The sequence below is a fragment of the Cottoperca gobio genome, chromosome 5 (assembly GCF_900634415.1).
Source record: "Cottoperca gobio chromosome 5, fCotGob3.1, whole genome shotgun sequence".
Classification (NCBI taxonomy): domain Eukaryota; kingdom Metazoa; phylum Chordata; class Actinopteri; order Perciformes; family Bovichtidae; genus Cottoperca; species Cottoperca gobio.
In genome coordinates, this window is record NC_041359.1 from 16,486,094 (window position 1) to 16,512,647 (window position 26,554).

General features: G+C 39.3%; 2 protein-coding genes and 1 long non-coding RNA gene across 5 annotated transcripts; 1 reads left to right on the forward strand and 2 right to left on the reverse strand.

Moving 5' to 3' along the window:
* Nucleotides 1-164: 164 nt before the first annotated feature.
* On the reverse strand, nucleotides 165-11,528 carry LOC115007956 (protein bicaudal D homolog 2-like). The gene is made up of 8 exons (XM_029431136.1): nucleotides 11,013-11,528; nucleotides 7,349-7,561; nucleotides 6,334-6,486; nucleotides 5,514-5,978; nucleotides 3,718-4,710; nucleotides 3,313-3,464; nucleotides 2,694-2,925; nucleotides 165-1,371 (listed from the first exon to the last, which is right to left on the reverse strand). Exons 1-8 carry the CDS (start codon nucleotides 11,250-11,252, stop codon nucleotides 1,369-1,371), a joined length of 2,451 nt encoding a protein of 816 aa, XP_029286996.1. The 5' UTR covers nucleotides 11,253-11,528; the 3' UTR covers nucleotides 165-1,368.
* On the forward strand, nucleotides 10,766-15,455 carry LOC115007959 (uncharacterized). Of its 3 annotated transcripts, none has more exons than XR_003832260.1 (10): nucleotides 10,766-11,163; nucleotides 11,413-11,553; nucleotides 12,353-12,438; nucleotides 12,686-12,714; nucleotides 12,809-12,880; nucleotides 13,035-13,103; nucleotides 13,254-13,304; nucleotides 13,674-13,736; nucleotides 13,826-13,901; nucleotides 14,044-15,455. It is a non-coding gene; the product is annotated as an uncharacterized LOC115007959 (long non-coding RNA). The 3 variants fall into 3 exon arrangements; XR_003832259.1 differs by having other exon boundaries at nucleotides 11,131-11,256; XR_003832261.1 differs by lacking the exon at nucleotides 11,413-11,553.
* On the reverse strand, nucleotides 14,548-23,708 carry tkta (transketolase a). The gene is made up of 14 exons (XM_029431137.1): nucleotides 23,456-23,708; nucleotides 21,746-21,863; nucleotides 21,500-21,613; nucleotides 21,296-21,393; nucleotides 20,260-20,451; nucleotides 19,933-20,051; nucleotides 19,590-19,786; nucleotides 19,293-19,457; nucleotides 17,988-18,144; nucleotides 17,375-17,505; nucleotides 17,164-17,247; nucleotides 16,986-17,079; nucleotides 16,338-16,460; nucleotides 14,548-15,659 (listed from the first exon to the last, which is right to left on the reverse strand). Exons 1-14 carry the CDS (start codon nucleotides 23,560-23,562, stop codon nucleotides 15,472-15,474), a joined length of 1,887 nt encoding a protein of 628 aa, XP_029286997.1. The 5' UTR covers nucleotides 23,563-23,708; the 3' UTR covers nucleotides 14,548-15,471.
* Between the last annotated feature and the right edge of the window lie 2,846 nt (nucleotides 23,709-26,554).

A 26,554-nucleotide genomic window follows, 5' to 3' on the forward strand; every position in this document is an offset into this window, starting at 1 on the left:
AAGTTAATTTATTTTTTCACCAGCCATAACTGTTAGCAGAGACAGTAAACCACAGTCATATATTTTGCAAGTGTTTTACCACAAATTCAGTCTTTTCAATATTCTGACCAGTCACCAAACTCCCTTATGAAACAAAAAGGATGACGGCATCCTGTAGTCTGAACAATGTCAAATAAATACAATTGCAGTTATAGTTAAAACATATAAAAATCAATTAGGACCAAGTATGTGAGCAACAATGTGAAAAATATCTTTACATAGCATAAACATTTAGTTATTTTTTTTCTTGCCACGTTTGCAAATTGCACTTGTATAAACAAAACACAAAATGGCACTGCAGGCTTGTTGTTTGCAGATTTTAGGACTCAAAGGTTTACAAAAAGGTGTATTAAAACAATTACAATAAAACGTTCCTTCATGAATAAAGTTAATGAATACTATTAACATCTGACTTTACCTTAGAACTCTTTAAATAAGCTTTGCATTATTACTCTTCCTTAGTCGTAACAAGCATACTTGAATTTGTAACAGCTATGCCATGTCTACAAACGAGGAGCCCAATTACACAAAATGTAGTAGGACCCTGAAACTGAAGCTCCATATTTGCAGAATCATATAGTGAAAATAGTATATTGCATTATTTCTTTTTATAAGCTAAACAGGAGAAATCATTATCAATAATCTTGATAACCTTAAAAAGTGTTTCTAAGGCTGCCAGAAAGGCACCCATACATTTAAGGCCAAAAGGAAAAACAACTAAGGCAGAAAAGTGTATTCATCTCTTTTGTTGGATTTCAATCAGTGAGTCAAAAATTCTGGTTTTAAAAGAATTACCACATAATGGTAATGCGTTGCTTTGAAATAAATAGGAATACAATTTGTTGAATCACTTGAAAATGGCACCAAGAATCTGGTAGATAAACATGCACATCTGGTAAAATTATACAATACTTGAAACAATTAGTATGATTTTTAGAAAGAAAAAGGGAATCACCTAAGAGCAAATAAGTAAAACAAAAAGTGCACAGTCATGGTAACACAGGCAATGAGAAATCAGCAAAACGCCCATCCTGATTCTTCCTCTGGTTCAATAATAATAATAATAATAGTGGTGAATACTGTTGGAAGACTGAAGGACTGCGGTGGGCAGCTGATGGAACGAGTCATTCTCTCTGAATGTTCGACAGAATTTGACATACTTGTTTTGGCACTCTAAAACAAGGCCCTTGGCAAATACTGTTGGATATGTTCTTGTGCTAGTGACAACATGATTTGGACCATGATTAGAGAGTGAAGGAACCAGGTGACTGGCAACTGTCACAGACACCCTGACGGACCTCCTCCTTAAGGACACTTGGCATGATAGATTTACTGCAAATGGAAAGATAAAAACAGAAGAAAAAAATCACAATTAAATTGATTGTTGGTTGATTGTTGAAATTTCAATTTCAAATGAATTACTGAGATTAAGGTTAATAATAAGGGTAGCAGTTAGAAAAGGTGGAAGCAGGAAGCAGAAGACTTAGGTGAAGTATGCATGCAAGTATAAACTGAAAATATTAATGCAGACAGTTTAGGTTTGTCTTTGGTATTCAATCTACATCTCACAAGCTGTTTTGGAACAGTGAGAGAAATAGAAAGTTGTATTATTAATTAAATATTAATTAGAGAATTAAGGAGGTAGATAACATATATGCTGACAAATGGTAACAATATAATCAAATGGTATGGAAATTGTATAATAAAACCTCTTGTGGGCAACTCTTCACAAACGGTTTTCAGACTAGGATTTCTAAGCACTTTTTCACATCATGTTTTGTTGATTAGGTGTAACACCATCCTCCCTCTAAACAACTCACCGGCACACTAACATGTCACAGAACTCAAACATGGATGAAAGCTTGGCACTTTCCATGACAAGTTATACCTGCTTATGCTTATCACATCAAATTTAGAAAGGGATGCAGTCTGGTAGCTAATTCAGTTGAATTAAAATTAGCACGCAGGTGTTCAGTTTCATGTTGTTCTCAGGCCAAATAATGATATAAATATCACACGGAAAATAACTTATACGCCACGCTTGGGAGATTTCTTTGCCTTCCTTGTTGCAAACTGAATATATTCTGTATTTTAAATTACACCATGAAAGCATGAACTATTAAAACTCATAATATAATTGTATTTATGCAAAGAAATGACCAAGAGTAGTACAAAAGATACTGGTTCCACTAAACCAGTCTAACATCTGAACACAACATTGTACAGATAACAGTACAAAAGTATTAAGTAGTAATAATACTAGTACTAGTATCTCCCTGAGGTTTCTTCCATTGTTCCCCCTTTAATTATGGGGTTTGTTTTAGGAAGTTTTTCCTTGTGTGATGCGAGGGTCTCAGGACAGAGGGTGTCGTAACCTGTACAGTCTGTAAAGCACACTGAGACAAATGTGTCATTTGTGATACTGGGCTATATAAATACATTTGATTTGATTTAGTATGCCATATAGACTCCATCAACAGAGAGCGTAGTGTTAGAGAAAATGAGAGTCATCAAAGCCTGAGAGAAATACAAATCTTGCAAAAATATAGATATAGAAGTTTAAAAAGGCAACGTTAAGCCTTGCAGAAGATCCCAGGGCCTCCGCTGATGCTTTGTGACTCGGAGTTGGTTCTGCAGGACAGCTTCTGACTTACATTCTGGCTGGAAGAGGCTCCCTTGGCCTTTGTTTTGCTCTTTCCTCCCACCGCTGTGGCACTGCTGCGGCGCGCCTGTTCATGGTCAAACTCTAAGTCTTCCATGCGCTGCGTTAAGGCCAGTTTCTGCTGGATGGCCATACGTAACAAAGAATTCAGTGTCTTCTTCTCATCCTCGGCAGCAATCAGCTGCCTCTGCATGTCATCCAGCTGGATCACATACTCATCACACCTGAGGGGGACGAGAGGGGAGACGTGGAGACAAGAGAAAGAGAAGAGAAAAGGAAGAAACAAGAGGTAAACATTATTTCCAGCAGGTGGAGCAATTTGCTTTGAACTGCTGCAGTCACATGTTTTCTCCATTTCCCTGACAGCAATTTCCAGATGGGAGGATGAGCTCTTTGCTAGCTCACTCACACAAGTATTACATCAGGCAGTTCCCACAATGCTCTGTGTCTCTCACACAAACATACACACTCACATGAAATAGGTATTCTGAATAAGCACTAAAGTTATGCGTTTCTCTTGCAAAGAAATGTAATTGCTTGGCCACGTGATTCTTCACTTCATGTTTGTCAGGAATTAAATGTCAACCAGTGATTGTGTATAATAATCATACCGTGTAGCAAACATGGCCCGAAGAGAGGAGAACATTGCAGCATCTTCTTTCAGAGCCTTGAGTTCATTGCGGAGCTTCATTATTGTCTCAGTCACCATGCCCTTCTCGCTTTCATACTTACTCTTCAGGTTGGCCAGAGCAACCTCAGCCGTCTAAGAAGGAAAAATATCTTATATAAGTATTCATTCATTATTCAGTCTAAACTCAGTGGTTATTTTAGGACTATTATCCTTTACTGTTATACTCGTCAGTTTGAGAAACAATGAACATCCTTCCTCTGAGAAACATACACAGCAGCAGCAGGCATGCATTCATGCATCCATGCATCCATCCATTCATCCATTCATCCATACATACAGGGGCCCAGTAGCCCACACATACAGACACACTCAGAGTGTTCCTGACCTGTTTGTTGGCCTTGAGCACAGCTCTGAGAGTGGCGATCTGTTCCCTTTTGGTGCTAAGCAGAGACTTCAATTTGAGGATCTCTCCCAAGCAAGCCTCCTTATCCTTGTCTGCTCCTGTGCTCAGCTCCAGATTTGCAAGTCTCTGACGTGCCAGCTCAGTGGTGCGGTCCACGGCCTGCTGCAGGTGGAGGATCTGGTCCCTGATGATGGCTACGAGGTTATAGACGTTCAATGGTTCAGGCCGGTGCTCTGGGGCTGGCATAACTGTGGTGCTGCTTGAGTTTCCAGGTTCAGTCTCAGTGATCAGCCCATTAGTGAGAAGTATGGACGACTGGTGCTCCTTCCCTTCTTGACCTCTTCTTACTTTGGCCTTGCCTGCTTTGTAGTAGTCGAGCATGACACGGTTAGGGGTCTCATTGTTGCACATACACACATGGTTGTAGAGATTGGCAAGCTCTTCACTGAAAATTATGAGCTCATCCTGCGCCACATTAAGGCTGCCAAGTGATTCTCCCGCTGCATCGCTGACCAGACGGAGCTCCTTCTCCAGACAAGCCACCGCGGCTTGATCTGCTTGGCTAATCTTCTCCAGGGACGCCAACTTTGACCTCAACTCATGGACGTCGCTATCCAGGCGCGCTCTCTCTTCCTCATACTGGGTTCGACACTCCTCGTACTTTGACCTCAAAGTCTTCAGCTCCTGCCTCAACTCACCAGCTTCAGACACCGCCACTGTGTATTTACACTGCAGAATCTCAGGTCCATTGATGTCCAGTTCGTAGTAGTCTCCGTCATCATGGCTGTCCCTGTCTTTTTCACTGTCGAGGGCAGACTGGCGCTCCTTACTAGCCTGAAGTTTCCTCATTGCAGTGAGGTTCTCAGTCAGTCTGTTGACAGTTTCCTTTTGCTCAGACACGGTCCCATAGGCCTGTTCCAGGTGCTTCTGGTTCTCCTGGAGGGAGTTGATCAGGGCCCCTTTCTCACGCTCAACCTAAACACAAAAACAAAAATGGCCTTTTCAGTCAGCACCTGATCAAAAACAATTTTAGAATATACTTTAGGAAACGCACATTATATATATTTCTCCCCATGCTCCTATGTATTCTAAGCAAGTGCAGTTTCTGTCTTCAAATTCAACTAAATTGATTTCAGCAAACCATCCCCATAAAATGTCCACATTTAATTAACCATGTATTTAAACGGTGAGCAACACTTGATGAGGACAGTTCAACATCTGACTAGGTCTACTGTATATCGTAATCTTGTGCAGCAACATTTTGGACTAACAAATCATAGGTCTATTGTAGCCATCTTTCAAATAAAACGTGGCGTCAGTCAACAAATGTTCTTTTTCTGAACCTTATTTATCCGAGGATGAGCTCTGTGCATCTAATTAGCTTGGCTATTCTGGTAATGTGAAAATAATTCTTGATGCACTACATTGAAGCTTAATCAAGAGTCACTACAAGACGTTATTACAGATATATAATGTCCAACAGAACCATTTAGTTTGGTCCTGTGAGGGTTTGTTTAGGTAAAGTCGAGATCGGTACTCAAGTGTCATTATGGGCTTTCAGAGAGCAGAGTGAGTAAACACCAGGCCAGATAAATCTACTCAAACTGACAATCACGCCTCAAGCACGTACACACTGTGGGATATACAGAGATGTTTTAGCTCAAAGTTAAATCTACTTTTGAGTGAATGGTTTGACAATATGGGATCAGGCAATACACTGCAGCAAATCAGCAAGTAATGGAGCTGGATGGTCAAAGAGCATTTCAAGGACTTCATACCTGCATAAGCTGTTGTTTAAGTTTCTGGATCTCAGAGATGTTCAGCTCCGTCAGCAGGTCGTCCACCAGGCTAGGGGCCGGCTTGAAAGCCTCTCTTCTCTTGTTCCCAGCAGCTCTGTTGTCTTCATCACCTTCACTGATCTTGGCCAAGCCGTTTTCAAAGCCTCTGATTAGATCATCGTTGTCGGGCTCGGTGATGGTGGAGAGATCATCGTGGAGTTTTAGGTTGTCGATGGAGATATTGAAAGAGCTGGTGTACAAAGAGCCGCCGATGGTCATATAGTGGGAGAGCTCCTTGCGAAGAGTGGACTTCTGCTCACGCTCCGTTTTAATAGTTTCTAAGGCCTCCGTCAGCTGTCGCTCGGCGATTTCTCTCAGACGCATGGCTTCCTCCAGCTGGCTGTGTAGGCATTGCGAGTCCTCCTCCAGACGACGGATCTCATGCTTAAGACCTTCAAATTCAACCTTAGCAGATTGTCAAAAATATAAATGAATATAAACTGTTAATAATTTTACTCAATTGATTTGTGTCCCCTTTTAGTTTCTCCATTACACCAAAGTGCCTAACATTGTCAAAAGTACCATCAAAATATTGTCAAGTGGGCATAAAACAAAACCTTAGAAATGTAAAACTTGGGAAGGAGACAGGTCTTTATTGCCACACCTCGTCACTTCCATTTCATATTAGAACAAAAAAACAATATTGTGTGTAGTTTGAGTCATAAACATATGCTTAAACAGGAAAAACATGATTTTCACACGACTTTTAGTTCAAGATGTGCAACAAAGTGAGCATTGTGCTCCATCTTCTTTGTCTCACCTGGGTCTGTCTCAGCACAGAGACTTGTTTCTGAAGAGAGATGTTCTCGTCCTCCAGCTCGCTGTAGTCCTGCAGCATACGAGCCTCCCGCACCTTGTACTCTCTCATGTCATCACGCTGCTGAACTCGCTGCAGCTCTGCCAGCTCTGAATTCTGCACACAGAAGGAAAGGGGAAAGAGATGACGGGATGTTATGGAAGGCTCGATGACAATAAACTCTATCCATCTAATTATCTATACGTGAATGAAAAAAACAGCTCCCAGGCTGTTCAAACTGTAACCTTGAAACTGTCTGGTCAAGTGAAATGAATATGATCATGTCAGCATGTTTCACATACCACAGGGGCAAGACTTTGGCAGGCGACTGTAATGACAGAAGGAGGACATGGTCTATTTACCAATCCATGCTACAGAGAGCCCTGGCGGAGGACATCCTTTGTGTCACTCACAGTGAACCATTACATCATCTTTCCTGCTGGTTTCACGGCAATGCTAATCCGACCCTCCCCCATAACAAGTACAAACGTTAACTCTGACAGCTCACCCTGACAACTAGTGGTGGTCTTGTCTCCATGCAAATCTTAACTCCCATTAGCATTACTAACCTTCTCTTTCATACCATTTCAAGTGTAGCCAACTACATTATAGGACAGATGCCGATTCAAACACAAAAACTATTTCAAAGTTAGTGGCTCCTATTTACAGCTGTGAGAAAAACGGATCCAGATTTCAGCACAACCAAAACATGAACATTTGATTTAGGATAAAATATTTCCAGTTTTACAACACAAAAGTCTAGTAGAAGAACACATAACAAACAAGACATACATGGTAGATATGTGTGTCAACAGTTTACATACATCAAGGGATCACCGAGGGATCCTTGATCAAGGGAATTTAACAGATTGAGATTTATTTGATATTCTTTATAAATTAGGATCAGCATAATTTACATAATATTTGATTTGTTTGTAAATCAGACTTTTAATATTTGTATAATTAAACAACCTCTCACCTCTTTTATCTCCAGGGCAATGGACGACAGACGATCGTTTTCAACTTGTACGCCGGTCAGGGAAGCTTTGGCCTGTCGGAGCTCATTGTGCAACTCTAGGACCGTCTGCTGGTAGAGAGCATCCTTACTGGCAGACTCCAGCATCAGCGACTCTTCCCTGCTTTCCCCATCTGCTGCCACCCTCCTGTGGGCTGAGTAAGCTTGTCCAAAGGCCTGGGGACAGAGAGAAAGAATAAACATCAGGGAAAAACCACTTTGAACAACGATTAATGGCCGGCCTGTTTTAAGAGGCGCACACAAAACCACAGATAGCGAGAATATCCACTGGCGAAAGATAAGGGTTACCCAAACAGTGATCATTCAAAAAGGCAGTAATAAATTAACTGGATCTATTGCTAGCTGTCCAGTGTGTTCGCCTATTGTGTTACAGAAGGCTATTCACTCTGAACTGTGACACCCTGCTGCTACATTTTGGTTTTGTGTCACGATGTTCACATTACACACTGACGGTGCATGAAAAGAGATTAATGCACGCACTGATTACAGTTGAACTGTATAAATTTGAATTCGTCATGCTCTCAAGCTGGAGGACGCTGTCGTCCAAATCCACAATCCTCTCATTCAGGTTGGACATCCAAAATTTAATTAACAGTCAAATGTTGAAAATATCAAGCGCCACATACATTTCTGCCTGTTTCGTCACTGCACTTTTCTGCATACAATAATTACAATAATAACAACGACTGTTACACACACGGGTCAAATAAAATCAAACCTCAACAGGAAAACTACTATGACTACAGCACTCAATTACAAGCTTTGAATCACCTCCAACAAGATCTGCCAATTCAAATCTTCACAAACCTGACCTTAACTTAGACCCACAATGCACCATTTGTTCTGCGGAGCTTGTTTGGGAATAGTACGCAGCCTGGGAGTTAGCACTCCCATACATGTTAATTCAGGGCACAAAACGTTTTTATTCTTACTAATTGTAATCACATATTATGATCATCAGTTTGCCATTTTATCCTACTGATGTGCAGTTTTTAAAATGACTGCAATGTAATTCAAAACAAAGGAAGAAATGGTCAGATGCTGTTTTGCAATTGATCTGGTTGATTTGCATATACAGTCAATAATCACAAAGGATCTCCACAAGATGCTGGGGGAACTGGTGAAATTAAAAAGCACTTACTCTACAAAATAAAGGCCTTTCCATAGCATCATGACAGGGTCTAATGGAGGTGACAACTAGTGGGGTTGTGAATGCAGTAATGGCTGGATACCAACAAAAGTGTATAGGCTTAAGTTAACAGCAGCGACAGTCAGAACAATAGTTTAAATAGGAGGAACAGGTTGATGTCAGATTCCCACAGCCATCTGACTTTTAGACATCGAGCCAAACTGGGGACGTAACAACTGCTGTTGCTCTCGTTCCCACCAGCTTGTAACCACAGCTTTTCTATCTCAACAGTTTTCAGTCAAATGTGTGGCAAGCAGTGGTCAGTCGTAACGTGGATCGATGTAGCCTCATGCACAGTGGGTGCTGATGGATGACTCATCAGTTACATCCTCTACTAAAGAGAGAAGTAACAGTCAGAATCATGAGATACCAAGACAATGACTCACTTAGTGACTGGACTGTGAATGAATAATGTTTTGTGGGTAAAAATCACCATCAACACACAACTGAGAATAAGTTCTTTAAATCTAGTGGCACAAGCGAGTTCATCATCAAGACTGGATGACGAGTCATTTGTTGGTAGAAAAGAGCTGTAACAATTAATCAACTCAATCTGTCAATTAATAGAAAAACATTTTCAGTTTGAAGCTTCTCGATGTGAATATTTGATGCTTTTCTTTGTCATATGAGTTAACTGATTATATTTAAGGTTTTGACTGTTGGTCGTTAACACTGGCAACCTCAATACACGACCTGAGAGAAATTATAATTATATATTCATTTTAAGAAATGTTATAGACCAAACATTTACTATAAATAATAAAAAGGCAATAAATAAAAGGCATATTTATTAATAATAAAACAATTGTTAGCTGCAGCTAAGTACTTGGATAGCTAAGTAAGAGACTGACTTCTATCTGAATCTATGTTGTTCACTATTCATGCCGTTAGCTGTACACAATATAATGCATTCGTGGCGTTCTGGCTACCAGTGAAACACTGTACAATAAATTATGTAGTTAAATAGAGTGAGTAATCGATAACAAGTGGTGACCACAACTGCTGAATGTTGAAGCCTAGGATACAGTTCCTCTAAAGGTTGCTAAACAAGACTGATTATACTGAACAGAAGGGAGAACCCCAACTTCTCTCTTGAAGTACAGTCATAGTTTCCCACAATTTAGGACTTCAGTAGCTAATATCCCTTCTTCTTATGTCTGTCGTTGTGGGAATTTTAGCAACTCATTGGTTTATTAAGAAGATATTACTGTATGATTGTGGTGCGTTTGCTTGATTGACAGGTGTTTGAATGTGTCTCTTACATTCAGCTGTGGTTGTTGCTGCTTTTTCCCCATCACAACTCCGGTTCCTCATTCTCTAATTTTGCGATTTTAGGCTCCAATAATTGTCAGATACGGAAGCAAATTGTAAACCCGAAATTCAAATCATCCCTTCAGAGATCAAAGAGGTGATGTGACCGACTACTATGTTCATTCTAAGAGAAAAATGGTGTTGGAGTCATACAGGATGTCAGAGATTTGATGACAGCATGGCTTAGTCATAACATTTTAATGTTGAAATGAGATGAGTAAAACCAGCACTCTGAATATAGTGATGATGAAAGATGAAAACCTCCTTGTCATGTGAACCAATGTCTCTTTTGACTGCTTATTACTGACCCAGCCACACTTACAAATCCCAAAAAGATGGTTGCAGGTAAAAAGAAATTCAGGAAAACCAGAAGCTAGCACTGTTATAGTCGTATGATAGAAATGTCTCTCCAAAGAGCAAAAATAAATCATTTAAAAAGGACATCGGGGTAAGTGCTCTAAAAATACCATGGAGGGATATGATCCTTTTCAAGATTCCCTTTTAACTGAACTGCAAAACATGTCTGAAACATGTGTCTACAGCCTGGCCCACTTTCTGTTACTTTTAAACCCAATAAACTCACAGCAGGTTGGCCACATAGGCATCTACATTTGACATACTGCTGCAGCTGCCTGATTTGAAGGCCTCAACCTTACTTGCATACCAAGAGCAAGTATGGGCAAGTGACCAAAAAGTATGTTATGTTGATGTATATCTTTCAACTTGAAGAAAACATTAAACCACATAACTATTGGTTACACATGACATTCTGACAGAATTCATATAAAAAATCCGAGAGATTTACAGTTTGTCAATTTACACTTGGTGGCACTTTGTGGTTTGTAGAGGCATGAGCTGAAGTTATGGCTGAACTTTAAAAAGGAACCTGGGCCATGATTGCTATCTTAATTTACATCAATTATGATGGTTCTGATTAGACTCTGTGGTTCTGGCTGACCGTCGCTGACTGATCACGTGATGCTAACAGGATATTTGCTCGGTTAACTGCCGTATGTTCACATACCGATACAACTATTAGGTTAACGTTACAGTTACCCTCAGTTATTTTGTTGTATGTGTTGCTGCGTGGCTATGACCTCAGGTTACCTCCTTCAGCTGATCCAGCTCATGTCGGACCGTCTCGTATTCTGTCTCCAACTCATCAAATCGCTGCTTGAGCTGCTGCTTCTCCTCCAGCACCGCCAGCCCATACTCAGCTGCCTGGATCTTCTCATGGGTCGTCTCACGGAGCTCCCGGGTAAGACGCTCGACCTCGACTCGAAGCCACTGTGGCCCGGCCTCTGTCACCAGTACCCCTTCGGGATATTCCTGCTCCTCCATAGACATCTTGGTGAGCCGCCGACTCACAACTGTAACGGGACCCAGCCCTGGCTAGCAGGAGCAGAGCAGAAAACAACCAAGACCACAAAATCACTGCAGTCTTTGTTTGAACCGCATTGTTGGGACTTAAATGGCGTTAAGTTCCCTTTGTCGTTTCCCGCCGCAGACTTCAACGATGGTCAACCTCGACGATACTTTTGTCATTCTCGAGGAGTTTCTTCAGCCTCTTAGTGAAGCTGACAGAGGAAACTTCAGTTGAGATCATCGATTGGAAAAAAAAAGCTACCCCTGCAAGACATTCAAATCGGTATGAGTGGGGAGGGAAATGTAGTTTTAAGTGTGTTGCCAGTATCTCAACGTATACGTACTGCAGCTACCATATTGACTTCAAGTACCAGAATGCATTGTACGGGTTTGAACGTGTTCTGGTAACTTACTGAAGATTTCAATACAGCACTGCTATCTACAGACTTTATAATGTAACTACAACTATACCCACGAGCCATATAGGCCTAGTGTATTCTATTTATTGAATGCTTATGGCTGCAAAGTAACGATTGTTTTTATATTTAATTATCTGGCGAATATTTTCTGATTAACTGATTATGTGTGTAACCTATGAATTGTCAAGAAAAGGCCGACACAAGCTCCTAGAGCCGAGATATCTGTTTTGTCTGACAAACAGACCTGAACCTAAACAATATTACATTTGAAATGGTATAAAATCCAGCTAGAATATCAAATGTGTGGCACTTTTGCATAGTTACATGGACTGACATTATAAAGACATATATAAAAAAGTTATAAATGTTTTTATTATCTTTGTTGACATAAGGAATGTCTGTAAATATTGCACAGATATTACTTATGGCACAGATATTACTTGTATACATAAGTAATATCTGTGCCATAAAGCTGATTTTTCATCTAAATGGCAAACCCTTACATTAGATACATTACACCATTGTCATTTAGCCTCAACACACCCTGTAGGCTACTAAATCACCCAGACAGTCGCTAATACCAATAAAACATATTGATATGAATGTGAAAGTAAAACTTTCTTATTTGGGACTTTCCTTCTGTCTGTGATCATTATTTAACAGAGTGGTTTGACCGGCTTCAGGGAGTTGTCTTCTTGGTGTTGTTGCTAAACCTGCCTGGAGAATTCACCTGCAGCTGAACATAAATGGTATGTATAACTGTGTTTCTGACTCTCAGGGGGTTTCACCTGTGGTAATGTAAATCTGTTCTCTCACTATATTTACACTATATTATATTACTATATATTCTCTCTGCTGCACTCTCTTTCCTGGTTTCCCTCTCTCTCTTTCTGTCTCTAGCAACAGCCTACTTTGTGTTTGTCCATCAAGCTATTTGTGTTGTGCTGTCTCTACCAAGAGATCATGATAATGTAGATACATTTTAATCTTTTTCAGGAATATGGACAAGGACTTGTATCAACACTGTATGTACATTATAGGTGTGGCACACAACAAAATAAATCCATCTTGATTTAGAAAATATTTCTTAATTTGAATCTATTCTTCTGAATATTTCAGACAAATATTACCATTTTTATTCAATCTGCTTTGGTCTGGGATGTGGAACAGCACTCTATAGACCCTTTCGTTGTAAGTAGACATACAGTATCATTCATTTCTTAAATCATTTAGATTTCATTCATTCACACAATACATTATTTAATTTATCAACAAACCTACCTTTTTTTGTTTGGTATATTTCAAGTTTATAAAATGTTAAAGAATGTTTGTGTTGCATTTCCAGCGCTCATGATTCCATTAGTTCTTGCTGTGTTTTTCACCACAGTGTTCGAGGTTGTGGGCATAATGTCTGGTAAGCTGAACTTTGTTTTTAAAAACACATTAGTTATTACTGTCATATTTTTACCAGAAGATGTTCTTTTGAAATGCTAAATATCTTATTTTAATCCCCTTTATGTTTTGTTGGACAAAACAAAGTTCATTTTTTTATGTTTCCTGTCAGATATTCCACCCCATACTATAAGATGTAAAGGTCCTCCCTTTGACAAAAGAGGTATGCAAGCTTAATAAATTATTTGGTTATGATTTTTACCAGCAATTTATTGTTAATGTAATATTCATCACTAATAAATATTTTGAAAGGTTTTTTAAATAATTGGTTTATTAATATCTAATAGCCTATATATGAGTTGTAGCTGATTGATAGTGTTATAGTCATTTTTCAAATGTTTTAATGATCTGTTCTTTATTTTTGTAAGCCCAGCATTACCCTCTAACTCGCTCTCTCTCTCTCTCTCTCTCTCTCTCTCTCTCTCTCTCTCTCTCTCTCTCTCTCTCTCTCTCTCTCTCTCTCTCTCTCTCTCTCTCTCTCTCTCTCTCTCTCTCTCTCTCTCTCTCTCTCTCTCTCTCTCTCTCTCTTTAGATGTTTACTGGGGATTTTGTTTTGCATTTATCGTGGCCATCCTGAACCTCAACTCATATCATGGTAAAGCCACTTGATTTTACAGCATGTGATATGTGCAGACGTCTTTGGAAAATACAATTACTGTGGTTACATGTTCTGCTTTTTTCCAGTCTACACACTGTCTTATGGATGTGGAGTCATGGTGTTTGCTCTTAGAGGAGCAGAACGGAAACACAGATATCTAAGGTAAGTGGGCTTATATAAGCTGATTTCAATTTTGAATATTGTTCTGATAGATTGACAGCCTTTGTAGCATTATCACAGTTTGAATACAGTATTTTAAATGTATTTGAACGTTAAAGTGATGGTATTTGTATCTTTGGAACAGGAAGCTGAGAACGAGACGGCGCACTGGGTGGTAAAAGGATTTTACAACCACAGAATTAACAGGCCGTTATCTATGTTTCTACAAGGTCAAAGAGCAGAGTTGTGTTTGATGAATGAACTTTAGCATCACAGATGCTGAATTCTACCAGGAAGTCATGCATGTCTCCACAGACACGAGCACACAATTATAATCCTGTCAGACAATTTTATGAACAGATCTTCAGTTGGCCATTTGTAGGTTAAAAAAAATGTATATAGCTATCTCAGGGATGTACTGCAAAGAAGTAATTAAATTATGAAACAAGTGATGCAGATGTAAGAATGTAAAAATGGTATTATAATAATGTATGTTGTCATTAATCATGATTTGTGTTTGTAATGAAATCATACACTGTTTAAAGTAAAAGTGTAAGAACAGAGTCATGTGTATGTATACGGCTTGAACTATACACTTACACAAATATACTTCTAGGGAAAAAGAACAAACCATTGTAAACACTCAAAGTCAAATGCAGAGGGCTTTATTACATGACAGTAAGGTACATACAAAATTTCAAGTAACAAAGAAAGTGTTTGTTCTTGGGCTAACAAGTCAGATGTAACTCTAGCTTCATAGTCACAGCTAGCCATATTCTCCTGCAGCCCTCCACCTTATGTAAAAAAAGATGATGTCACTGAGCACATAATGATTAGCGTCACACTGCTGGTATGGTCCAGTTGTACAGCTAGCACAAATGAACATTGAGGTGTGTAGGTTGATGGTAGCTTTATTAAATCAATTACAGATAAAATACAGTGCTGAAGAGAAATTATACAACCTTTGAAACCAAAAAAGTTAAAAACATCCGAGGATGTGATTTGTGGTTTTGAGTGACTGCTCTTTATGACCTACCTACATTTGTTTAATTTTTTTTTCTCCACTACTTTCTACAAACAAAAACTCAGTTAGCTTATTTCTGACACTATTGTCATGTTAAACTACTATGCCCCACCCAAGAGCTACATCAGAACAATATAAAAACATTTCCAGTTGAAGGTAATCAAAGAGCAATTAAAAAAACATATTAGAGCATTACATAGTACTCATGTTGAACATGTTATAATGTATTGTTTTGTATGGTGAGTCAGTTATGGACACATTTAGATAAGTGAACTGAATTCATGACAATGCTGAGTTTAGGCGTGAGGATGTGTGTTTGAATGTTTGTTTCTCTGCTCTTGTGTGCGATGTGATGGATGTATGGAAGAAAGAAATAAAGGTAAAGGTGGAACTACATCAAAGTGGACAGCACAAAATCACATTACTTCAGTACACACTTAGGGGCATTCACAGCGAAGAGCTGGGTGTCATGTGAATCGAAAACATACTTGACTGTTTATCTTCATCTGCAGGGGTGTGATCAGATAGGTGGGTGGGGCAGGGAAAAAGTTACTTGGCGTTGGTAGAGCTGCTGAGCATCTTGCGGACGGCCTGGGTGATGGCGTCACGGTCGATGCCATAAATCTTGAGCAGCTCATGTGGTTTGCCACTGCGGGGGACATGGGACACAGCCAGACGATGCAGATTGAAGCCAGACTCATTGACCATTGCAGAGGACACTGCCTCCCCAAGGCCACCTGCGGAACAACAAGTCATCCATAAGAGAGATGTAGAGGGAAGACAAATCCTCCTTAAGGATGGTGGCCACCCTGAAAAGCTATGGAGCTTTATTGGCAGCAACAATGAGGCTGTGTATAAGAATAATTTTATCTTTTACAGTAATTAAAAGCCAAGGAAACATTACAAACAAGCTAAATCTAAACATGTCTCCTTGACCACTATACGACTATCTGGTCCAGATATACAATGACTGAGATGCCCAACATCACACGGAAGCCCAAAAGCCTTTGTCTAGTCAAGTCCACTGCAGTCCATCACCCATCCCCTTTCACTTAACAGGCACAGGGCACGGCTGTCTGTGCTATCTAGGTCAAACAGAGCCCCATGGGCACATGCTCAGTTAAGGAAATCTGACAGCACTCTGCCTCTCTGGCTCTCGCATTTACAAAATAAAATACCTTGCCTGCAATGAGGGCACACAACAGTCAGTCTCCGCTAAGCCAATAAGCAAATGCCACCACATTGCGTCTCTGTCGCTGAACCAATGAAAACATGCCACCACAACACACCCGAGGATACGGACCAATGATGGCGCTCCAGCTGCACTATGCTGCGAAGCATGTTGCAGTTAGGTTGGTGGTGGTCATACAATATGCAGAAGCTGAACAGTGTGAGCAACCTTTATGGAAACCTACCTTCATAGTAATGGTCTTCCACGGTGATGATTCGTCCCCTGGTGGCACGTGTGTGGTCGATGATGGTTTTGACATCCAGTGGTTTGATTGTGAAGGGGTCAATGACCCTGACGGTGATCCTCTCTGGAAATTCAATCAGTTCAGTTGAGTAATTGGACATTTAACTTGATACTATTGTCCTAGCTGCAACTGCGTCATGCAATTCATATAGTGGTTCTTGTAAATCCTTGTTTTAATCAGGAATTAGTGATTCATATAATCACAAGGCATGTATGAAATAACACAGTGACAAAGTTAAAATCACAAATGTATTGTACTATAGATATAGATATTTTTCACCTCAAGCACCGTCTATGAATGCAAAAGCATGTAAGGATAAATGTTGCTTATTGTTGACGGTAATAAACAGAACTATAGCTGGTAACATTGAAGGATCCGGCCTTTACAATAGGTTTTATGTCAGCAAATTTAAGATGTAATTATTTAAACAAATATAATTTCCTGTGCTAGTTTTGATAAACAATAAATCAACCAATCAAGTAAGGTCTTACAGTATTTGATTAAAGCAATCTTTTATTAGCATCTGTTGGATATGTCAGATGTGATGTGGTATATATTTGATCAAAAGCAGTATTTCATGTACTGTACCTTTCTTTAACTGTTCAGCTGCAGCCAGGGCCTCATGCAAAGTTACGCCAGCTGCCACCACAGTCACCTGGTCCTCTTTGCTCTGGTACACCACCTGGCAAGGAGAAAGGGGTTATCTTATCTTTCAGTGACAGTGTTGACTATCTTACCAGCTATGCCTGCACAAACCCTGTCTCACCTTAGCCTGTCCAACATGGAAGTCCTCGTTGCTGTTATAGACAATGGCGCAGTCTTGGCGGCTGGTTCGGATGTAGCAAACACCCTTTTTGAAGGGAAACATGACAATCACTGGGACGTTTGGACAGCAAATAGGCTGAACTTATTTAGTTAATAAATAAAGGTTCCACAGATAAGGAAGAAGGGAAGCACTGCATTAAGGTTTTATGTACCTTTGTGGATGCAGCCAGTTCCACAGCCTTCTCTGTAGAAACACCATCACAGGGATAGAAAATGGTCGCTGTGGGAAGGGCCCTGAACATAGCCACGTCCTCTAGAGCCATCAGAGAGGGGCCTTCCTCTCCTGCAATATGTACATTTATATTTGATTTCATACATTCAACATTAAGAAAGTCCTCAAAAGTTATTGACAGGTCAGGTGAGCTGATGCATGCAGACATAAAGCCAGACTTGGCATGCAGTATACCTGCACTAACAGAGGGACACCTGGTTCCCTGTTGACAGCTTCCAGGGCAGACAGGAAGGGAGAAAAAGGGAGGATTGAGTACTAGCTGTAATGCCAAAGGGGGTAAATACAGCAAGGAAAACACAGGATTAGAGGGAAAGTGAGAAAGGATTGAAACAACAGCACACTGACAAACACACACAGATCATTCTTTAATAAATGTATCACCATCATACTGTGAATACGGTCTGAGAAAATGGCTGAGGTGAAATGTCTGGCTTCAGTGTGAGGGGAATAAAGGGGAATTGTGAAGGTGTGGGTGGGTAAGGTGTGTGAGAGGGGTTGTGGTGTGCCTGGCTCATCAGCAGCAGTTTACTAACCGGTGGACAGGCCGCAGTGAGAGCCACACAGGTTGATGTTGCTTTCTGAGATGGCTGCCATTCGGAGCTGGTCGTAGGCGCGGGTGAAAAAGGAAGCAAGAGTGCTAGCAAAGACAACGTTCCTCTCACGGGCAGCACATCCCATGGCAACACTGACCTGGGAAAGGAATTTATTGTTTTTTTAGCACCTATACAACAGCAAAAGAGACATAACCTTCCACAGGTCACACATGCTTGATCTCAAAAAGATCAACTAGAGGGGAAAATATCTGCGGCACAAACCGTATTTGAAAACCTCTTTGAACCCACGAGAGCAGTCGAGAGCAGATGAGAAGAGTTTGCCCCAAAGCTCCAAAGCTTATTATCCCATATGTGTGGATTCAGTGGCATACCTCCTCTTACAAATAATTTCCTTTGTCCTGTCTTCAAAACTCTCCCCAATATCACAAGTTATTTCCTTGCTTTATCAAAAGCAACAACAAAGCATTCATGAAAGTGCAAAGGTCATGTTAGATCAACTCGTATATATAGAATCAAAGAAAGCAAACTACTTCTTTAAAGGCTGCATTTGAACTAGCAGTTGTTTCATCCAAACCAAGAAAAAAGTATTTCATTGATAACAAATGTATACAACAAAATTACATTTATCTGTGTTTATAACAAACCACATTTATTTTATATTGTCAATTTCCTTAAATTAAAATTAAATAGGTTTTTCATCTAGCCGCAGACGTTTTGCCATTCAACGTTTGACTTTTCTCATGCATTCAGCCAGATGGTCCCACCCTCTGCGCTGATTAATATTTTACTTCTGACTACACATGTCACGACTGCTTATCATCATACACATGACCTACATTGGGGCTTGCTGCTTGAGCCAGCCATAACAGCACAAGGAATTTATGTCTGAACGCCTCTTTCCAAATTATTAATCTCAGCTCAGATAAAATAATGACAGAGGCAGAAGTAGGGAGGCTGTCAGCAGCAGCCACATAGGCCTTTAAGAAGGCAAATGGGTCGCGTCTTTGTCCATCCCTGCATTATAGATAGACAAGTCATGTATAATTAAATAACACAGGCTCAGACTCACAGCTGTGAGATGCAAGGTTGACTCATATTCAATCAGAACTGAGGAAGAGCAATTTAATCAGCAGAACCCCCACATTAAAGAGAGAAAATTAGGTTTTATTTGTGTTTAAATATGCTTTAAAAAAAATTGTGTATTACACCAAAAACATACACAGAATAAAGAAAAACAATATTTTTAAAACAGGCTTAATTCTGTAGATTTATGAGGGATCATACCATGTTCTGCTGAGCGATGTAGCACTCCACAAAACGGTTGGGATGCTCATTCTTGAAGATCTCTGAGCAGGTGAGGTTGTTGGTGTCTCCATCAAGGGCCACCACACGCTCATTGTAGCGGCCGATCTTAGCCAACGCCATCCCATATGCCTTCCGTGTGGCGATCTGTAAAGAAATGAAGACCAAACAAATCAATCACTAACAAAGGTTCATCTTTAAAAATAACTCAATAATCTGGCTCTGAGGTTTCGGTAGACATTGTGTTAGAACATACTGTTTTGGATGCAGGTGACAAACCTTTTCTCCAGACTTGTAGCTGGGTGCGCTCGGCATCCTGATGTTCCTCAGGCTGACTGGTGGGGAGTCCTCTATGGGAGCAGGAGGGTACAGGTGCTTACTGCTATTCATGATGCGGCTCTGCAGTTCCTTCATAACCATCTCGGCCATGTCTTTGGGCAGGGTTTTGGCATGCCACCCCAGTTTATCCTCTGCAGCTATAAACCACAAAAACACGGCATCACAATGGTAGATTTAAACACTCGTTGGTGATTGGGTTACACACTTAGGCTTTTTCTGTAATACGTACGAGAGAGAGAGCAATGTATTTACGGATGACGAGCTGACAGTGACAGACAGTTACCTGGAATGCCTTTTCCCTTGATGGTTTTAGCAATGATGGCAGTTGGCTGATGACGTGGTTGGCTCAGAGCCTTGCAAAGTTCCTCCACACTGTGCCCATCCACAACGATAGCATTCCAGCTACACACACACATCAAAGCCAGACATTAGAACACACTTGGTACAGTAGGCTATGTTTGATTAAGGAAATGGAATGAACGCACACCACCTCAGTAACACATGTAATAGTTATACTGTATTATTATCACCTTTTACATAATCTTACAACACAGCATACAGTAGGCTACATCAGCCTCCATTACAATATGAATCTTTGCTTTTATTTTACCCGAAAGCTTCACAGCGTTTCTGATATTTCTCTACGTGATGCTGCAGGGGTGCAGCATCACTTTGGCCCAGACGGTTGATGTCCATGATGGCCACCAGGTTGTCAAGCTGGTAGTAGGAGGCGAACGACATAGCCTCCCAGACAGCACCCTCCGACATCTCACCATCCCCCAGCAGGCAGTACACACGATAACTGAGAACAGGGTGAGATTATACGATTAGAGTGTGTCTCTGTGTGTGTGTGTGTGTGTGTGTGTGTGTGTGTGTGTGTGTGTGTGTGTGTGTGTGTGTGTGTGTGTGTGTGTGTGTGTGTGTGTGTGCATCTGTGTGTATTTGTGTGCGTGGTGTACTTTCAGATGAGGATGGGTGCAAATCTCACAAAAATGTTGTCTGACACTTTTCCTGTCAGATTGATTCTCTTTCCATTAGCTGACAGTTGGGTTGGTAACCAGCTGTGACAAGAAAAATGCTTGAGACCCCTAAAGGTGTGTCTGCCGAATTTACACCTGCCTCTGAAACATGTCTCTCATAAGAACCCACAGCGCCATATGGGTCAAATATTAACAAATGAGTCAAAATGTCATCTATTTACAGTAAATATCTTATTCAATTATTTTTGAAAGGAAAGAAATGAAAGAAAATGGACTAAGAAAAAATACATGGGTCAAAGCACAATACACAAATTTGACTGATTTGATTAAATCAGCATGGATGGTAAAAATAAGTGAGATGTGGCTGCGGGGCCTGTGATTATTAGAGCAGAAGAATCGTGAGAGCAGAGCATGTAGCCGCAGCACACACCCACAGAATCTGGAAAATCCTTATCACTGAACACTTGAAAGAAGTATGCAGGCTTAAATATTTGAATGTTTAGTACATCAACACAGCATAATGTTAAGTCTGTGTTTATTTATACCAGCTATATACCATGCAATAAATCTAAAATGCAGATAACCAAGAAAAACTAAATGCATTTAAAGCAACTAAAATGCTCAAGCTAGAGTCATTTTTTCCACATGTACTGTATGAAAGATTACCTGGACTTGTCAAAGTATTTCCCAGTGTAAGCCATTCCACAGGCCACACCGAGACCCTGCCCCAAGGAGCCAGTGGCTACATCCACAATTTGCTGCTTCTGAAATGCACAAAACACACAAATACACAGTGTCATTAAAAACAGCTGGTATCCTGTTTAGTGCTCTATGAGATGACTCCTACGGTGTGTGTATCTGATAGCTTACGGGGTTTGGGTGGCCCTCCAGGGAAGAGTCAACCTGGCACAAACTGAGCAGCTCGCTCTCCTTCAGGAAGCCTGTTTCAACCCACATGGAGTACAGGGCCGGAGCAGCGTGACCCTGTGGAGGAAAAAAACAGTCTCAAATCAACGTTTTCTTTGTCATGCAACACTGAAGTAATTCAAGGAAAAGATCAAATGCTGTGCTGCGTTTAGACACCTGTTCAGACCAGGAAAACTGACTGACTCTTACCTTGGACAGGATGAAGCGGTCACTGTTGAAGTTCCTCGGGTCTTCAGGGCGGTACTTCATGGTGTGGAAGTAAAGCACAGAGAGGATTTCTGCCACACTGCAGCATGATGTGGGGTGTCTGTACAACAGAGGAGACGGTGCTGTTACCCACATGACAGACATATGCACACAATAATGTACAGTAACCACAAAGACACACTCAAACTGCTTCACTTGTAATACAGTTATCATAAGAGAATGCAGTTACAAATCAGGTTGATATGAATACTTCTGTCTATTTCCAAAGAAAAGTACAGTTAATACACCAAATAATAGCTGCAGATTAAAACATGTCACAGAGACTTGGAAAAACGCAAATAGTTGCGTGTTGGACCAGTGACTATTGTACATGCATTGAAACACACTGTATAAAGATCATTCATGGCGCTTATAGAGCGAATCCCAGAGCCACATGGACAGCATGCTGTACACTACATTCAAAGGCCCTCAACATATTAGATTGAGATCTGGTTGTAAATGCAATCATAACATCAAAAATATATATTTTTGATTCTACAAACAATCTTTTCATAGAGCCATTAAATTAAACTACCCCACTTTTTAACACTTAATCACCAAATGCTCCATTCAGCGCTAGTAGTGCAAGTATTTTGGTGCAGGTTTTTGGCCTTTCCCGCATACAAAGGTATAAATAAATAAAAATAGTTCACTCAATAATATATGAATATGACACATCTCATCACAGCCATTAGTCATTAATACTAATAGGTTAAGAATATTTTAGGTTTAGTTACATTTAGTAAAATATTATTTAGTGCTTCTCTTTGTTGCCATCAGTGTATGTTACACTGCATGAACTGTGGAGGGGGGAGTTGGGCTCCAATATGATAACCCTCTTGATTCTTCAAATATAAAGACACTTTTGAGCTTCACATAGATGTTTAACCAGAAACAAACAGAGAATTCTGGGTGTAAAAAATCACCACTATTCTACTATTTACTAAAGAGACATTTCTTTTGGAAATGTTATGAGCTATAAGAGGACATGATATACAACATTTAAGTTTATTAATAACACTTCTAAATCATTTAGAAGCACCAACACAATATTCAAGTCTATATGCAACATACCAGCATTGCACGTGGTAGACTATTGTGTTATACTGCATAGGGGCATATTACCTATCCAAAGTTAGAAATATACAATATTTATCCTGCAAGTAGTAAATATACGATTTTGAAATAAAACCAAAGAGCTTTTTTAGCATTTTTAGCCCTCCAAATAAATTGTGATTAAAGGGGCTTAAAGGTGTGTATGTTAACTACATTTCTGCAATATGGACCATAAATGTTATAAAGCAGAATGATATAGACATTGTGTAATTTAGATATTTTAATGTAAACAATATAATAAGGGATTGAGAGAAGAACATATTAAACAACATTTGTGAACGTTCAAATTATTCTGCCAGTAGACCGAAGGAGGAGAACAAAGGCAGGACATGTTGTTCCTTTGGCCCTTCACTTGCATGTCTATGTGTGTATCTGTATATGCATGCGTGTAGTTCAGTAGATGTGGCTCTTAGTGTTCATCTATGCATGCTGCAAATAAATATTAAGTTTGCAATATGTTTTGCACACATTTTTGCATGTCTGCATTGCATTCACAGTGTTAAAGCTCATGTCTGAGAGTCAGTGGAGGCAACTCACCCGCTGCCCGCTGCAGTTGTTGCCTTGATGGAGTTGATCCGGAGGCGGTTAGCGATGTTCCTCAGCGCCTGCACTGTCTGCTGGTCAGGTTTGTGGTAATCCTCCATGAAGGCAAAATGTCAGGTTCCTTAGCACCAGAAAAGTGGACCAACTATGATCCTCTGTTGAGTTTGAGTATTTAGAATGTGTGTGTGTGAGAGTGAGGGTTGCCAAAGAGCAGCACCTGTGTGTGTGTGTGTGTGTGTGTGAGAGAGAGCCAGAGAGAAAGAGAGAGAGAATCGAAGAGAGGCTGGATTTATCCTGCCAGGCGTGCAGACACATAGATGCACAAGGATACACTGCACAAAGACACACACACACACACACACACACACACACACACACACACACACACACACACACACACGCACACACACACACACACACACACACACACAAAAGGAGGAGAGGAGGGGGAATCCTGTGACGTGAGCTTGGTGTTACTGCTAAAATCAAATGCCGCTCATTTCATTGGCTACTGTGAGACTGGGAAGCTGGAGGTGTGTCAGAGCTAGATGTGCATTAGTGTGTGTGTGTGTGTGTGTGTGTGTGTGTGTGTGTGTGTGTGTGTGTGTGTGTGTGTGTGTGTGTGTGTGTAGGGGAGGAGGAGGGGGGACAGGCATTTGAAGCATCTCACCCTGATTCACTTTGGCTTTACTGTCTAAACTAATAATTCAGATCTTGATGGTAGGTGTGAATTTGAGCGTGAATGGTCGTCTGCCTCTGTGTCGGCCCTGTGATCGTTTGGCGACTTGTCCAGGGTGTACCCCACCTCTCGCCCAATGTCAGCTGCCATTGGTTCCAGCCCCCCATGTCCCTCAAGGGTATAAGGGGGTAGAGCTAATGGATGTATGCTTGATTGTTCTTTGTTATTTACTCACCAAACACCCATTTCTTATTGCCAAATCCCAAGTTTGAACAAGCCTTAGTTTGCTTCTGTTTAACAGAAAACAAAGATGATACATTCGAGTGATGAAAGGAGAATTAATAAAAAAAGAGAACAATTGGGAAAGACAGAACAATAGAGAGAATGTGAGAGAGACAGAAATCAAAATTGCTTTCTATAATATAGGCAGTTAAAGAGCGTTATACGAGCATATAGGCCCTATATCAAATCAGCATCCACAAAAAAAAAAACATACCTTCATATTCCACAGTAATCAACACCATGACACATATTCTTTTAACTCAACAAATGTCCAAAGGCCTGCTCACAACACATTTTCACAAGAGCACATACTGATAAGCGTCTCCACATCATTCATCATATTGTAATAATTCTAATAAGTCTTGCTTCCACTATGCTGATGATAATTATTTCAGCATCACAATACAAATACTGCAAGAGAGATATATGAACACTATATCTTAACTTCATCATTTGTATTATTGTATTCTTTATTTGTATTTATAGTTTTGCTGTCATTATACTACACTATATAGTAGGCCTATTGTGATGTTAGTTGTATAGTATAGTATCGTATAGTATATTATAATATAGTATAGTATAGTATATTATAGTATAGTATAGTATAGTATATTATAGTATAATATATTATAGTATGTATAGTATGTTATAGTATAGTATATTATAGTATAATCTCTATAGTTAGTATGTATGTTTAGTATAGTCTAGTTAGTATAGTATATAGTATTAGTATGATAGTTCGTTTATAGTTATAGTATCGTCTATTCTATATAGTATAGTATGTTTTTGTCTATTCTAGTTTTCTCGTCTCGTCGTAGTCTACGTCTTTAGTCTTATATCTTCGTCTCTCTCTCTCGTCTCGTCTCGTCTTGTCTAGTTCTAGTATAGTATAGTATAGTATAGTATAGTTTAGTATATTATATTATAGTTATAGTATAGTATAGTATAGTATATTTATTATAGTATATTATAGTATAGTATAGTATATTATAGTATAGTATAGTATTGTATAGTATAGTAGTGTATAGTATAGATAGTATATTATAGTATAGTATGTTATAGTCTATATTATAGTATATTATAGTTTAATATAGTATATTATAGTATAGTATAGTATTGTATAGTATAGTATTGTATAGTATCTTTATTGTTAGTATAGTATTATGGTTGTTATAGTATGTATTATAGTATAGTTCTTGTTCGTTATTATAGTTATTCTGTCTAGTTCTTATAGTTAGTATTTATTATAGTATATATAGTATGTATAGTTATTATCGTATGTATTATGTTATTATTTCTATTTAGTTATAGTTATTATAGTATAGTAAGTATGTTAGTATATTATAGTATAGTATAGTATCGTTATTATTATCTAGTATCGTATAGTATATTATAGTATATAGTAGTATAGTATATTATAGTATAGTATAGTATATTATACTATAGTATAGTATAGTATATTATATTATATTATATTATATTATAGTATAGTATATTATAGTATAGTATAGTATATTATACTATACTATAGTATAGTATAGTATAGTATAGTATAGTATATTATAGTATATTATAGTATAGTATAGCATATGTTTTCTAGTGTAAGTTCTATGTAGTGTTTATACTGTAGTGTAATAATATGCAAGCAATCTTTTTCCCTTACATTCTTGATAGACTTATATTGTTAACCTTGCGCAAGCTGCTTTGGCAATACTGTACTTAATTATGGTCATGTTTTTAGAGCAAATTTGAATTTGAGAAACAGAGAAAAAGAAGAAGTGAGAGGTAAAATGGGAAGAACTATATTGCTCTCTTCAGTCTTGATTTCCTCTTCACTCTCTGTCCCCTGTCTCACATCATGATACTCAGTGAGTTTATGACTCTTACTGAGGACACTGTTCTTCCACATGAAACCCTCAACACATCCCTTCTCTAAGAGCTGCTGCCATGAAAATGAAATGTAACATCTGAAATAATTTCCCCTTTCTCTAATATTTAAGATGACCTTTGGGTTTGTAATTGTACAAATTGTACAAACACCAAATATACAGTACACATTTAACCTTTTCTACAATTTGATACAATACATTGTCATTGACATAAAATCTAAGGTCTTGTTTTCACTCACGTAA

Bases quoted from the DNA above. Each gene is read 5' to 3' on its own strand.
- LOC115007956 (XM_029431136.1), bottom strand. From the start codon at position 11,252: ATGTCTATGGAGGAGCAGGAATATCCCGAAGGGGTACTGGTGACAGAG. The intron at 7,562-11,012 runs GTAACCTGAGGT...CTCTGTCCCCAG, and splicing joins AGCTGGATCAGCTGAAGGAG to GCCTTTGGACAAGCTTACTC. The intron at 6,487-7,348 runs GTGAGAGGTTGT...TTCTGTGTGCAG, and splicing joins TTGCCCTGGAGATAAAAGAG to AATTCAGAGCTGGCAGAGCT.
- tkta (XM_029431137.1), bottom strand. From the start codon at position 23,562: ATGGAGGATTACCACAAACCTGACCAGCAGACAGTGCAGGCGCTGAGG. The intron at 21,864-23,455 runs GTGAGTTGCCTC...TCTGTTGTACAG, and splicing joins ACAACTGCAGCGGGCAGCGG to ACACCCCACATCATGCTGCA. The intron at 19,787-19,932 runs GTAACTGTCTGT...TGTGGTTTATAG, and splicing joins CAAGGGAAAAGGCATTCCAG to CTGCAGAGGATAAACTGGGG.